This window comes from Oncorhynchus mykiss, chromosome 27, assembly GCF_013265735.2.
Source record: "Oncorhynchus mykiss isolate Arlee chromosome 27, USDA_OmykA_1.1, whole genome shotgun sequence".
Taxonomy (NCBI): domain Eukaryota; kingdom Metazoa; phylum Chordata; class Actinopteri; order Salmoniformes; family Salmonidae; genus Oncorhynchus; species Oncorhynchus mykiss.
Window position 1 is genome coordinate 13,467,656 of NC_048591.1, and position 14,699 is coordinate 13,482,354.

The following is a 14,699-nucleotide window of genomic DNA, read 5'->3' on the forward strand; positions in this document are numbered from 1 at the left end:
TTTGTGGTTCATATTGTCAGGTATTGTTTATGAAATGCTCAATGAAGTGGCATTCTCCTTTCTCCTCTTCCGGTTCGCCATCTCTCTCAAGGGACCATAACCATATTCCTATGCAAAATCATATTACTTTTTTTTGACTGATTCAAATTAGGACCAAGGGGGCGGGAATACGCACCAAACACACTACAGATGAATGAGAGGGAGCTCCAATGACTGTAGGGGAGAACTCCCATGAAACCCCACAACTAGTAATATAATATATGCCATTTAGCTTCCGCTTTTAGACATAGTAGTTATTTGTTCCCCCAGGATCCCTCAATCTCTCAGTGTGAACACTTATAACAGTGTCCCCGGAGACAGTGTCTTTTTACAACTGTCGCTTTACTTCAACTGTCTCCTTCAACCCCCCCACCTCAACTAGCTAATCAGAGGAGGAGGGGGACGTTGCCGTTCAGGGGGTAGGCACAGCTGTTGTACCGTCTCGGGTGTTGTGATGTAAGTTCATGCCTTTTAGAAACTAAACTGGGCATCAGGGGTTGTGGCTGTCCAATCGAGTGAGAGAATTCAGAGACAAACCGGCCAATGGGTGCAAAGGTCTGGGTATATAAACTAGGGTCTAACACCTGTCAAAGTTGGGTAACTCCTATATTGGCTTTGGTGGATCCCGGGAACGTTACCTCCTTCTTTTCTCCTGTGCAGGTAAAACCTACTAGGCAGCGAGCTTCTGGAAAAGAGTTTTAAAGTAGAAATAAGAATTTCTGAAACCTCTCCGTCGCCGCACCACTTGGAATCCTGAAATCGGTTCTTCTTGGTTTTTTGCATTGGACTCCTCTTCAGTTTCTTGCAGCGTTTCCTAAAATGGAAGATCTACTGTTTTTTCTTCTTTAAACTACTTCTTATGCCTTTTTACTCGTCATCCTCTTGAGTGCAAACCGTAACTTTGTTAAAAGTTTTGTTGGTAAAAAGAGAGCACTAGTTTGAAAACAGCCATGATCACTAACGGCTGTTAGTAGAGGAGGGATAGTCACAGGACAGCGGCTGGTTGATTTGTTACCAGTGGTGATCTATAGATGACACTGAGTCATTTTAGATATTTTGCTGAAAGAAAACATGCAAAGTGAAGTATTGAATTTCTATAATGTCTGCAATTATTCCACAACATGTTTGTAGTTCAGATGTTAATCTGAGATCCTATTCGTTCTGATTTGAAGGTCAGTTGTGCTAATGACCGGAGAATGAATCAAGTCAGTCTCTGAAACTCTCTGGTACCGCCTACTGGGGGGTAGCCAGACTAGGCTGCAGTGATGGTGTTTCCCTTGAAGGAATGGGAAGGTGGCTTGCATGCCAGTGTCAGAGTATAGCCACAGCAAGAGGGTGTAGAGTGGATGGCCTGGTCTAAAAATACCTTCTGCTGCTAAGTGCATAAAAGCACGTAGATCACACCCCTGTCACTCTCCGTGGAAACATGAGGCGGTGGCTGGAGGGGTCAGGACACTGATAGATAAGACGCTAGGAGACTCAGTACTACAAATCACAAAATATGGTATATTTAGTGGTATTGGTTGTATTGTTAGGCCATTGCTAGGACAGTTCCTTGTGATTTTCTTCTGAAAACCCATCATGCTCTCTCTTTTGTGGCACAATTCTGTTGTTAGGGACCCAGATACTGTTCTTTCACCATTCTTGAATATTTAGTTGGGAGGGCTTTCGTTACAGTGTGCCAGATCATCATGCATAGATTCACACTTCTTCCCCCTCTCTGTTTTGCAGGACAAAAGAGAGCCGCAATCATGACGAAGAACTGCCACAATGACTACAAGATGAAATTCTCTGATGTAGAGGAGTTCCCAGACCTCTCCCTGCACAACAACCACATGGCCAAGGTGCTGACCAAGGACATGTACAAAAAGCTGAGGAGCAAGTCTACCCCCTCCGGTTTCACCCTGGACGACTGCACCCAGACCGGTGTGGACAACCCTGGTAAGACTTGGACGCACACACACAGGAAGACCCGTCAGGGCACTGTGAGGTCACAGGATAGGCATGTCCTGATCTACTCTGATTGGTGGCTGATAAGGGCACCTGAAAGCAAAACATTCTTAGTGCTATTAACTAATACACTATCAGCATGAAAAATGAGACTGTTGGTAATGCACTTTGATGGGGGGCCTGTTACATGTAGTTTTCCTGTGGCAATAGTTTTCACTAATTCTCTTTCTGTCTGTAGGACACCCCTTCATCATGACCGTCGGCTGCGTTGCTGGTGATGAAGAGTGCTACGAAGTCTTTAAGGATATGTTCGACCCCATCATCTCCGACCGTCACGGAGGCTACAAGCCCACCGACAAACACAAGACCGACCTGAACTTCGAGAACTTGAAGGTGAGTGAAGAAAGTGGTCATGGCAATCACATTTCTTCATTGCTCCTTTTGCAAGCTTGATTTCTTAGCTAATATATAAGGCTGCAGTGGACCGTGGTGACTAGACAGCATTTGAATGACTTCCATGTGTAGAGCGACATAATTCATTTTCCCGTTTACAGGGAGGTGATGATCTTGACCCCGCCTACGTCCTGTCCAGCCGTGTGCGTACTGGACGCAGCATCAAGGGATACACCCTGCCCCCCCACAACAGCCGTGGCGAGCGCAGAATGGTTGAGAAACTGTCCATCGAGGGTGAGTGTCTGAGCCCTCAGTAAAATCAGCACTATAAAATCAGGGTCAGCTGTGCTGCCATGGAGCACGACCATGTCAATCTCATGTTCATGTCTCTCTCCCCTCAGCCCTGGCCACACTGGATGGTGAGTTCAAGGGAAAGTACTACCCCCTGAATGGCATGACCGATGCCGAGCAGGATCAGCTGATCGCCGACCACTTCTTGTTTGACAAGCCCGTCTCCCCCCTGCTGCTGTCCGCTGGTATGGCCCGTGACTGGCCCGACGCAAGAGGAATCTGGTGAGTGCCCAGGACACAGGCCCATACCAATACCCGAAACCAAAACAATACCATTGGTTAAACCAGATAATGAATGTACAGTATGTCCCACATTCATGTAATACGTACTCCCTCCTATCTGAAGGCACAACGATGCCAAGAGCTTCTTGGTCTGGGTGAACGAGGAGGATCACCTGCGTGTCATCTCCATGGAGAAGGGAGGCAACATGAAGGAGGTCTTCAGACGCTTCTGCGTTGGTCTGCAGAAGGTAGGCTAGCCACAGAACCTACAGAACTGACACACTGTCAATACCTAGATTGTTCTTTATCGCTTGTTCACAACAAATGGCAGCTGGGTTTTCTTATAGTCAGTAGTCGAAACACACATCCCTTTCGGTTGGCTATTCTCACCTGAAAACGCACTCACTGGAACATTCTTGTCTCCTGTCCTTCTCTACCTTGTGCAGATTGAGGCGGTCTTCAAGAAGCACAACCACGGCTTCATGTGGAACGAGCATCTCGGCTATGTGCTGACCTGCCCCTCCAACCTGGGAACTGGCCTGCGCGGTGGCGTGCACGTCAAGCTGCCCAAGCTGAGCACACATGCCAAGTTTGAGGAGATCCTGACCAGGCTGCGTCTGCAGAAGCGCGGCACAGGTACGAGCTACTCTCTTTACAGTCTTAATGCATGAAGTCATACTATACCTAGCAATAGTCCATAAAATGTTATTACACTGCCATTACATATGCATTTCTGAGGTGACGAGTAAAGCCATATTTAACCTGACATGTACATCATGGAACACCAGTGTTAAGGATTATGAAGACTCACCTTTGACCTCTTTGCCTGCAGGTGGTGTGGACACGGCCTCCGTGGGTGGAATCTTCGACATCTCCAACGCTGATCGTCTGGGCTCCTCAGAGGTGCAGCAGGTGCAGATGGTGGTGGATGGCGTCAAGCTCATGGTGGAGATGGAGAAGAAGCTGGAGAAGGGAGAGGCCATCGACGGCATGATCCCCGCCCAGAAGTAAAGCGGCACTTGTGCTTTTTGTATTATAAAAATGAGTAGCCTTGTCGTCACGCGGGCAGGAGACATCCTCCCTGGACTTTTCCTAAAGACACTCCACTCTGATCCAACTCTTTTTTTTTCCTTCCTTCAGTCTCTCTTCATCATTTATTTTTCTCCTCCCTCAGTCACGTTTTACCATCTGTCCCGTTCTTTTCGTAACATCCTGGGAATAAAGGACTATCGCATAGTCTGGTGCCATGGGCCATCGCTATGTTAATGCACCAAATCTGAAATCCGTTTTTTGGTTGTAAAAATGTATTGAGCAAATAAAACAAGCCCCAGTTATCAATCAACCCCACTGTCTGATGTATGGTCTCGAAACACACACACAGACCCTCGCACGCACACATTCTTGCTGCACACATACACACACACACACACAAACTCAGTGAGCGCAGCCTCGTAAATGCCCTAAAACCATGGTACAATTAAGCAATAAAACGAGAGGCCATGTGTTATGACATTCTTATCAAGGCTGTGATGTGGTCATAGCCACGAGGCGAAGGCAGGTGGTCATGATGACTTATAGGTGCTAAGACTAGTAGTTTTATAAGTAGTGGTAGTGGGTTGCTATGTAACGACGTAAACAATGCCACTTTATATGAACGTGACAATGTGTATGGTGTCTCATATATCATGGACAGGAGAGGCTCTAACAATGGGAATTCCAAACCATCCATTACACATATGACCAACCTGTGATCTACTGAGACCACGTCAACCACAGTGAGAACAAAAATAAACTTGATCCAAAATGTCAGAGTTTGAAAGGAGAATTTATTTTTGCTTCAACACAATTTTCCTATGAGACATGCAGGACTGCAGGTCAGTCATTTCCATATTTGCACCCCGTTTTATCGATAACAGCGACGGCTTCAAACGCTCTACTACTTCCTACCGTTGAAGCATGGTCCTAAGCTTTAAGCAATATATATGGGAATTGTTGGGCAAGAGGTCCTATTTTGGGCAAAGTTGCCCAAAAATTGCACAAAATCACAGCTTTCACATTTTAAGACATTTGTGGCCACCTGTTGCAAATAAAATCTCCCATGATTCCTTGCAACGGGAAAACTGAAGTCATTGTAGTGTCATGGATTACTATGTACTACCGCCATACATGTGTGCAATAAATCTTTTTACCAAAAGGAATAAGGTGGAAAATGGAGTTTGAAAACAACTGAAGATTTGTTATTGTGTTGGGCAGGCAGTCCAGTGTAGGCAGGCTGGCGGAAATGGTCAGAGGTGTAACAGTGACAAACAAGCACACTCTGTAATGAGAACATCATCCACTGTTGATGAATCTTTGAGCCATTTACAAAGGCCAGACAGACTTTCAGAAAACAAGGAAGGTTGAGGAACATTCAGCGACACCAACAACACAGTCTGAGCTGAGAAAATAGAAACATGGTTGAGAGATCTAAACTAGAAGAGCCCACTGCAGCAACTGGGAACGATGTTCTGGCATGTCTGCTGCTATGACCCACTGACAGGCGACAAGGATCATTACTGTATATTGGTGCAAATCAAAGCTGTGACAAACAGTCAAGGCCGGAGTGAGTGACTATCTACCTGACTTGGATCAATTGTGAGCAGCTTGGAATCGTGGTTCATTTATAGAAGAGTGTCAGGGTTAATTTCAACAAGGTCACCCAGGGTCACATTCTAAACTACCCCCCCTCAGCAATACAGAAGTCTGATTGGCTACCAGAAGGGAAGCTCAGTGTTGCCGAGGGCTGTGTTGAGGAGCAGTTCGGAACTCATCCTCCAGGGAACCACAGATAAAGGACATCAATGGACATAAATAGTTAATGCAATTCAACTAGCGTTGCTGTAGTTATTATAGTCTGTTTGATCAATCATATCCTTTTCTTTTTGAGCAGAAAATTAGGAATTGATGTCATTTTCTTTTTTATGCGATCTTGGGTCTTTTTATACTAAAAAGTGATCCAAATTGTGATTGTGGAAATGTGACAATCAATATTCCCCAACATAATACTAAACACAGCTTACATCAAATCAAGTTTGGAATCTTGGCCCTGTGGATGTGCTGTACCATTTAAGAGGAAATACAATTACAAGAGGTGATATTGCTAAACCAAAAGTGTTACCAGAAGAATGTGTAGAAAGCTTGTGTACATTACCTGCTGAAACGCAGAAAATCAAAAGGTTAGTGGCTCAGAAGAGCAGTCATCACCTACTCCGCTTTGGACATTGATGTCAGACAGCCTTGCTCATTAGCAACCAACATTCCGGTATATACAGAACACAAAATGAAACTTGATGAGAGTAGCAGACGGGGTCGTACAGAATTGAGCAGACGATGGATGGGCAGAAGGGTCTGGCATTTGTTTTACAGAATATTTTTATAATATTTTTTGTTGTCCGTCTCTGTATTTCGGCACGGCTTCCTATATAGCAGGGGTGTCAAATTATATGGCCTGCGGTGCGCGAGGGGGTCCAATCTGGCCTGCGGGTTTGAGTAAAACCCCACAAAAATAACAACAAAAAATTAGTATTTTTTTTATATATCTGTACCGGTACCCCCTGTATATAGCCTCCACATTGACTCTGTACCGGTACCCCCTGTATTTAGCCTCCACATTGACTCTGTACCGGTACCCCCTGTATATAGCCTCCACATTGACTCTGTACCGGTACCCCCTGTATATAGCCTCCACATTGACTCTGTACCGGTACCCCCTGTATATAGCCTCCACATTGACTCTGTACCGGTACCCCCTGTATATAGCCTCCACATTGACTCTGTACCGGTACCCCCTGTTTATAGCCTCCACATTGACTCTGTACCGGTACCCCCTGTTTATAGCCCCGCTACTGATATTTACTGCTGCTCTTTAGTTATTTGTTATTCTTATCTCTTTATAGGTATTTTCTTAAAACTGCATTGTTGGTTAAGGGTACGTAAGCATTTCACAGTAAGGTCATGTGACAAATAAAATTTGATTTTGAAAATATTTAAAAATGACTACAGCCAAATCGAAACTGTGTAGAAATGATAAGATAATGGACCTACATTCATACAGTTTATTGATTGTGTCCAGATTGTTAATAATCACTGAAATGAAAGCTAGACAGTTAGGGAGCATCAAAAATGCAAAAAAATTATGGATAGGGTGGATAGACAATTTTATGCAAATTTTGACGGCAAGGAAATATAACACATTTTCAGTGTTGCCGTCCGGACCTCGTTGAAGAACGAATGTGGCGTCCAGGGCAAAATGAGTTTGACACCCCTGCTCTATAGCCTGGAGTTCTGTCTAGGAAAGGGCTGGCCCCTTGTTTCTTAAATATGCATTCAGTCTGTCAATTGCTCATTGAAGTGAAGAAAAGAAAAACAATATTAAAAACCTTTTAAATAGCAGCTGTTAAAAAGGAATGACAACAAATATAATATAATCATAACTACGTTGACAAAAAATATCTTAATCTGCAAATATGGAATTAAAAAAGAACTGCTTGACTCCCTAGATTCACATAATATTGAGGTGCCTTAGCAGGGTTCATAGGTCATAGGTCTGTGAGTGGCGGGGCCGGGCCGTCCGTGCCGGTGTGCCTGCGTGTCCGTGTGGCACCAGAAGCGGGTCTTTGGCGGGGGTGAGGTGAGGTTGGCAGTGGGGGTAGCGGGTTCAGTCTGTCTCCTTCTCCCGCCCCCTTGGTCAGTCTGTCCAGTGTAGAAGCCCTCTGCCCCACCCCCTGTTGCCCTCAGAGCTCCAGATCTTTGGACACTTTTGTGGCGATATCCCGGAAGGCGAGCGGCGCCCCCCACAGGCGTTTGAAGCGCACGCCGCTGGTCTCGGCTGGACCGGCGGGCAGCTGGCACACCTCAGCCTCGAAGGCCACGCGTGAGCCGGCCGCCCCGTGGGTGCAGGAGAGCAGGAAGGGCCCAGCCAGGTGGACCTGGCAGCCGCAGCCCTGGGCCGCCTCGCGCAGCGCCAGCACCACCTCCGCCGGGTCCCGCGGGCTCCGCACCCTCACATCCCAGCCGCATCGGGGGGTCCGGGGCTCTGGCGCTTTTTGATGCCCAGGTAGATGGCGACTGCAGGGGCAAAGTGGGTGAAGCGTGGGAGTGATTGGGGGTGAGAGATTGAATGAGAGAAGAGGATGCAGGTGGAGTGTGGTTGAAGTGCATTAACGTGGATGGGAAGAGAGGAACAGGGGAGAAATATATTAGTATCATATAGGGTTTGGTTTAATAACAGCCACAACTCTTAATTTATCAATAGAAATCCATTCCTCAATTACTCATTAAAATAGATAACAAGGCCAGTAGAAATGAAAGTATATAAAATGTTTTTAACAGTCTTTACTGAAGAGTGGATGTAGCATCCACAACATACACAAGTTGCACTACCAACTTAAAATCATGCCATAAATTAGACTATTCTAGAAAAATAAATCTGTGGTTCAAATCAGAGGACAATTCAGAGGATACCGGAGTGCAATAAAATGGAATGTTAGGAAGCAACACAAGTTAGTCAAGTTAACAACACAATTTTACCTTTTTGAGGGCACGTGTGTTCTTCAAGCCAACAACATTCTAAATGATGCTGCACCATTATACCTCATTCATTAGACCAGGCTACAATTATGCCCCACTCAATGATCTGAACTGTATGCATATATATATATATATATATATATATATATATACACACTGCTCAAAAAAATAAAGGGAACACTTAAACAACACAATGTAACTCCAAACTGTCCACTTAGGAAGCAACACTGATTGACAATAAATTTCACATGCTGTTGTGCAAATGGAATAGACATCAGGTGGAAATTATAGGCAATTAGCAAGACACCCCCAATAAAGGTGATAACCACAGACCACTTCTCAGTTCCTATGCTTCCTGGCTGATGTTTTGGTAAATTTTGAGTGCTGGCGGTGCTCTAGTGGTAGCATGAGACGGAGTCTACAACCCACACAAGTGGCTCAGGTAGTGCAGCTCATCCAGGATGGCACATCAATGCGAGCTGTGGCAAGAAGGTTTGCTGTGTCTGTCAGCGTAGTGTCCAGAGCATGGAGGCACTACCAGGAGACAGGCCAGTACATCAGGAGACGTGGAGGAGGCCGTAGGAGGGCAACAACCCAGCAGCAGGACCGCTACCTCCGCCTTTGTGCAAGGGGGAGCAGGAGGAGCACTGCCAGAGCCCTGCAAAATGACCTCCAGCAGAAGGTCATACAGGCACGTGGAGGCCACACACACTACTGAGCCTCATTTTGACTTGTTTTAAGGACATTACATCAAAGTTGGATCAGCCTGTAGTGTGGTTTTCCACTTTAATTTTGAGTGTGACTCCAAATCCAGACCTCCATGGGTTGATAAATTTGATTTCCATTGGTAATTTTTGTGTGATTTTGTTGTCAGCACATTCAACTATGTAAAGAAAAAAGTATTTAATAAGAATATTTCATTCATTCAGATCTAGGATGTGTTATTTTAGTGTTCCCTTTATTTTTTTGAGCAGTAATATATATATATATATATATATATATATATATATATATATATATATACACACACACACACACACACACACACTCACACTACCGTTCAAATGTTTTGGGTCACGTAGAAATGTCCTTGTTTTTGAAAGAAAAGCACATTTTTTGTCGATTAAAATAACATCAAATTTATCAGAAATACAGTGTTTGTTGTAAATTACTATTGTAGCTGGAAACGGCTGATTTTTTATGGAACATCTACATAGGTGTACAGAGGTCCATTATCAGCAACCATCACGCCTGTGTTCCAATGACACGTTGTGTTAGCTAATCCAAGTTTATCATTATAAAAGGCTAATAGATAATAGGAAAACCCTTTTGCAATTATGTTAGCACAGCTGAAAACTGTTGTTCTGATTAAAGAAGCAATTAAACTGGCCTTCTTTAGCTTAGTTGATTATCTGGAGCATCAGCATTTGTGGGTTCGATTACAGTCTCAAAACGGCCAGAAACAAAGCACCTTCTTCTGAAACTCGTCAGTCTATTCTTATTCTGAGAAACAAAGGCTATTCCATGTGAGAAATTGCCAAGAAACTGAAGATCTCATACAACACTGTGTACTTCTCCCTTCACAGAATAGCGCAAACTGGCTCTAACCAGAATAGAAAGAGGAGTGGGAGGCCCGGTGCACAACTGAGCAAGAGGACAAGTACATTAGAGTGTCTAGTTTGAGAAACAGATGCCTCACAAGTCCTCAACTGGCAGCTTCATTAAATAGTACCCGCAAAACACCAGTCTCAACGTCAACAGTGAAGAGGTGACTCTGGGTTTTTGGCCTTCTAGGCAGAGTTGCAAAGATAAAGCCATATCTCAGACTGGCCAATAAAAAGAAAAGATTAAGATGGGCAAAAGAACACAGACACTGGAGAGAGGAAGATTAGAAAAAAAGTGTTATGGACAGACAAATCCAAGTTTGGGTTGTTCGGATCACAAAGAAGAACATTCGTGAGACGCAGAAAAAATGAAAAGATGCTGGAGGAGTGCTTGACGCCATCTGTCAAGTATGGTGTAGGCAATGTGATGGTCTGGGGGTGCTTTGGTGGTGGTAAAGTGGGAGATTTATACAGGGTAAAAGGGATCTTGAAGAAGGAAGGCTATCACTCCATTTTGCAACGCCCTGTGGACGGCACTTAATATGAGCCAATTTCCTCCTACAACAGGACAATGACCCAAAGCATGACCCAATCCAAACTATGTAAGAACTTTTTAGGGAAGAAGCAGTCAGCTGGTATTCTGTCTATAATGGAGTGGCCAGCAGTCACTGGATCTCAACCCTACTGAGCTGTTGTGGGAGTAGCTTGACCGTATGGTACGTAAGAAGTGCCCATCAAACAAATCCAACTCGTGGGAGGTGCTTCAAGGAAGCATGGGGTGAAATCTCTTCAGATTACCTCAACAAATTGACAACTAGAATGCCAAAAGTCTGCAAGCCTGTAATTGCTGCAAATGGAGGATTCTTTTACGAAAGCAAAGTTTGAAGGACAAAATGATTATTTCAATTAAAAATCCAACGTCTTGACAATATTTCCTATTCATTTTGCAACTCATTTCATGTATGTTTTTATGGAAAACAAGGACATTTCTAAGTGACCCCAAACTTTTGAACGGTAGTGTGTGTGTATATATATATTCAGGTCATTATATTGTTGGTGGTGGTTGGTTGGTATATTGTTGGAGGTGTCTGTGGTTTGCAGAGATGTGGTCAAATCCATTTAAATCCGGTCCATTCAGAAAGTAAACCAAATTCCAAATCTAATTCCACATTTTCCTCATTGAAAAGCATTGAAGAGAATTGGAAATTCAGTGTACTTCCTGACTGCAATTGAAATGGAATTGAGCCCAGCCCTGGTGGTATGCACAGCTAATTCAAGTTTACATTTCAAAGCAGACATTTGTCTTTGGAATGCTGTCCTGGTGGGTCACAGAATCAGCTTGCGGTGGCATCTTACTATGCTCGGTCACAAGCTAGCAAAAACATATTTGCTGTGTAAGTAGGAGTAGGTTTAATGGTGGACATAGCCAGAATACCACACACTAGTACTACTCTTGGAAACAAGTGGAAGCTCTGTGTATTCGGCATGTCTACATAATTATGGGTATTTAATCATTTATTCAAATTGTTTGAGTAAGTGAGAATGAGGTTCATGTCAATGGATGGGGAGTTGAAGTTGTTGTTACACTGAGGAACCTACTTGATAAAACACACAGAAGGAACCTACTTCAGAAAATAATTAGAGAGGCAGTCACTCACAGGCATCTATCACAGAGTACCACATCTACTATCTACGAGTCACACCAAGGGCATTTAGAGCTAATGCTGCATTGACCCATGCTCTGAGCTTTACCTGCTGGTTTTAACCAGAGACTGTCTGACCAGAGACTGTGCAGCCGAGGCTACAGTGTGAGGGAGAGAATAGAAATGCCTTTAGTAACTACTGGTCCTGGAGCTGTCATACTGCCCAATTGTGGGCAGACATGGAGTGATACAGAAAGTCTTTGATTGATAGCACAACTATCTAACTGGTCTGGGTTCAGTTTTGCATTGTGTGATCATAATGAATGTGGTTACAACTGGGTTTGGGGAAACTGATCTTCGGCCTGTAATTAAATAGTTTCTCATCACAGTGGGACATACTGTATTGTAGACACTCACCTTGTGACCGGAGATCTGCAGACTCTCTCAGGTTCGTCTGTGACCCTCAAGACGAAGACAAAAGTGTGTGTTAGGAATGAATCAGCCAATAGAGAAATATCCCTTGTTCCCTCCCCTTTCTGTTCCTATCCTTCCCTCAGCAACAGCCAATAGAGAAATAACCACAACACCATCAACTCATCAGAGTCAGAGTGACATCAACCTTCCGAAATGTACGGAAATTATAAATAAACAAATAAAACAAAACATACACTTTGAAGCCACACTAGGAATGTTTTTTAGAGGAAGGGCTCAGGGCAGGTTCAGGCTCAGGACTAGAAAGCTGCTGCTGCTTGCATTGCGTGACATAACTGGGCAATTCTAACGTGTGCTGTGATGGTTTTTACCTAAGTTTGAAGAACATTTATTCCGACATTTTAACAAAAAGCATAATGAAAGCACATAGTGTTTGCCCAATGACTACTACCACTAAAGTATGGTCAGCTTTTGAGATGTCCCATTACACATCCATCTAACACACACAAGGGGGCGCTGCTGTTCAAGCACCACAAAGAGTGTCGCCATGTTCGTAACCTTCCCATTTCAAATGCCGTCTCCACCAGCCTGACCAACCCAAAAGCCATCACAGGAACTGGGTGTGTCTTGAAAGGACTAGAGCTTTCCTTCTATAAAATCTCCATCTAACAGGATAGGGAAGAGATCTGAGCTGTAGAGTGTCTTAAAACAAACCTGCAAGTGGGGATAGTGTCTGGGCTGCCATGTTGGGTCAAATCTCTCTGGGAGAGAGGGAGTGAGTGGAGCCCATGGTGAGTGGAGTGGAGTGGTGGGATAAGGACTGACAAGCCTGTGCCTCTGGCTGGGACTGTGAAGAGGATCCCGTTAAGAGGGGAGGGATAAAGGCTCTATTACGCAACTAATCCTGCTTTGAAGTGTCAGCGATGCTAAGGACGCATGGCAGCAGCTCCTTACAAACAAAACCACCACCCCCTCCAATCTGAAACTCCTTGGCCTTGTGATAGCGTTGTGTTGTGTGGCAAAGAGGGAGGTTGGCTAAACCAAAAACACTGAAACAGCTTCACAGTACTGCCTCTGGGACTGGTGACGTTTTAACAACGCAAGGAATATATGGAGTTCATTAAATGAGTCGCCGTCTTACAATTGCGTGAAAAAGTACAACTGGACGGCACACAACTGCACAATGAGTGAAGTTGTCATCAGGTTGAGGTGCACCCTGAAGCTTTAGGAGAAGGTAAAGAACAGCCCGTAGAGTCCAAAGCCACATCAGACCCCTTTGATTTGACTTTCAAAGATAAGAATAAAGAAATGTTTCATTGTCCAATCATGTATTATTGTTTTAAGTGCCACAACCATTTGGTAGATATTCATACAACAACACATCCATTAACCAACTGCCTTTACATGAACTGAAAATAGAAGAAGAATGTATAGAGGATCCCAAACTGCTCCTACATCAAGTACTACAAGCGTGTGCACATTTTAAAAGTCTTTGGAAAGCAGGGTTATTGCTTGCTAATGTTCTGTTGTTGTCAAGGGTATGCTGTGTCACCTGTGGCCTCTAGGGCGCGCTCTTGAACTGAACTCAGACAACAGACACAGCGCACAGACTGATGCTGTGAATGAGAGGGGAGTGGGCGAGGGGTTGGAGGTGCTGGCAGACAGGCAGGCAGGCAGACAGACAGACAGACTGACAGGCAGACAGAGAGAAGGAGCCAGAAACATGGGAAGAAGAACTTACTAACTGTTTTTGATCCCTGCGGAAGAGTGCAGCCCGAGACGGACTTGTTTGAGTTGGGACGCTTAGAGGGGTCAAGATTGACCCTACGAGGAAGAAGAGAGAGAAACAAGGAAGAAAAATAGAGAGACAAAGAAAGAAAGACAGAGAGAGAAAGAGATATGGATAAAGGGGGAAAAGGATAAAAGATTGCAGCTGATTGGCAAGGAAAAGTAAAGTTAACAAGGAAAAGCAAAGTAGTTAAGAGACAGAAACATGAAGCACTTCCCCAAAAAACAGCCAAGACCGAGCGAGAGAGAGAGAGAGAGCGAGAGAGAGAGAGAGAGAGAGAGCAAGAGAGAGCGAGAGAGAGCGAGAGAGAGCGAGAGAGAGAGAGAGAGAGAGAGAGAGAGAGAAGGTGAACTGGGTAAGTGGGGGTTTGAAGCCTGTGGTTAATAGAGGAGGAAGTAAGCCTGAGGAAAATCAATGCAGATTAAGGAGAGAGTGAGAGAGGGGGGCGTCAGAAGCATTTCAGACCCTCCAGCAGTGTTAGTCTGAGTACCGATGGCCAGACACACACACCTTACTGACTCCACTGTCTCTCTAGGGATAAGACGAATGTCCTCCATATTGAGGAAGGGTTCCAAGTATCACTGATAGTCACTGTCACCTGTCTTGGGCTTTGTGTGCCCTCCTCTACAGTAGCCTAACTGGCTTTTCCTTAACACACTAACTAACACTGTAGCCTACACCCTAGAGGTCTTCACGGATCCACATACC

The 14,699-nt window shown here is 44.5% G+C and overlaps 2 protein-coding genes across 6 annotated transcripts in view; one reads left to right on the forward strand and one right to left on the reverse strand.

Moving 5' to 3' along the window:
- Window positions 1-546: 546 nt before the first annotated feature.
- ckmb (creatine kinase, muscle b) lies at window positions 547-4,297 on the forward strand. The gene is made up of 8 exons (XM_021587698.2): window positions 547-699; window positions 1,771-1,980; window positions 2,228-2,382; window positions 2,544-2,676; window positions 2,784-2,955; window positions 3,080-3,203; window positions 3,402-3,591; window positions 3,788-4,297. The coding sequence occupies exons 2-8, from the start codon at window positions 1,791-1,793 to the stop codon at window positions 3,964-3,966; spliced, it is 1,143 nt and encodes a 380-aa protein (XP_021443373.1). The 5' UTR covers window positions 547-699; window positions 1,771-1,790; the 3' UTR covers window positions 3,967-4,297.
- Window positions 4,298-6,925: 2,628 nt separating this feature from the next.
- The window catches only part of LOC110507606 (MAP/microtubule affinity-regulating kinase 4), a 52,924-nt gene continuing 45,150 nt past the window's right edge, over window positions 6,926-14,699 (reverse strand). The window contains exons 16-19 of one of the 5 annotated variants that reach the window (XM_036965364.1): window positions 13,944-14,026; window positions 12,188-12,232; window positions 11,880-11,928; window positions 6,926-8,061 (exon numbers count right to left, since the gene is read on the reverse strand). In XM_036965364.1, coding sequence (XP_036821259.1) covers window positions 7,728-8,061; window positions 11,880-11,928; window positions 12,188-12,232; window positions 13,944-14,026 — 511 coding nt within the window. In that variant the 3' untranslated portion in view covers window positions 6,926-7,727. Of the gene's footprint in view, window positions 8,062-11,024; window positions 11,929-12,187; window positions 12,233-13,943; window positions 14,027-14,699 lie in introns of those variants that run through there. The other 4 variants (XM_036965365.1, XM_021587701.2, XM_021587699.2 and 1 more) reach the window with 4 other exon arrangements.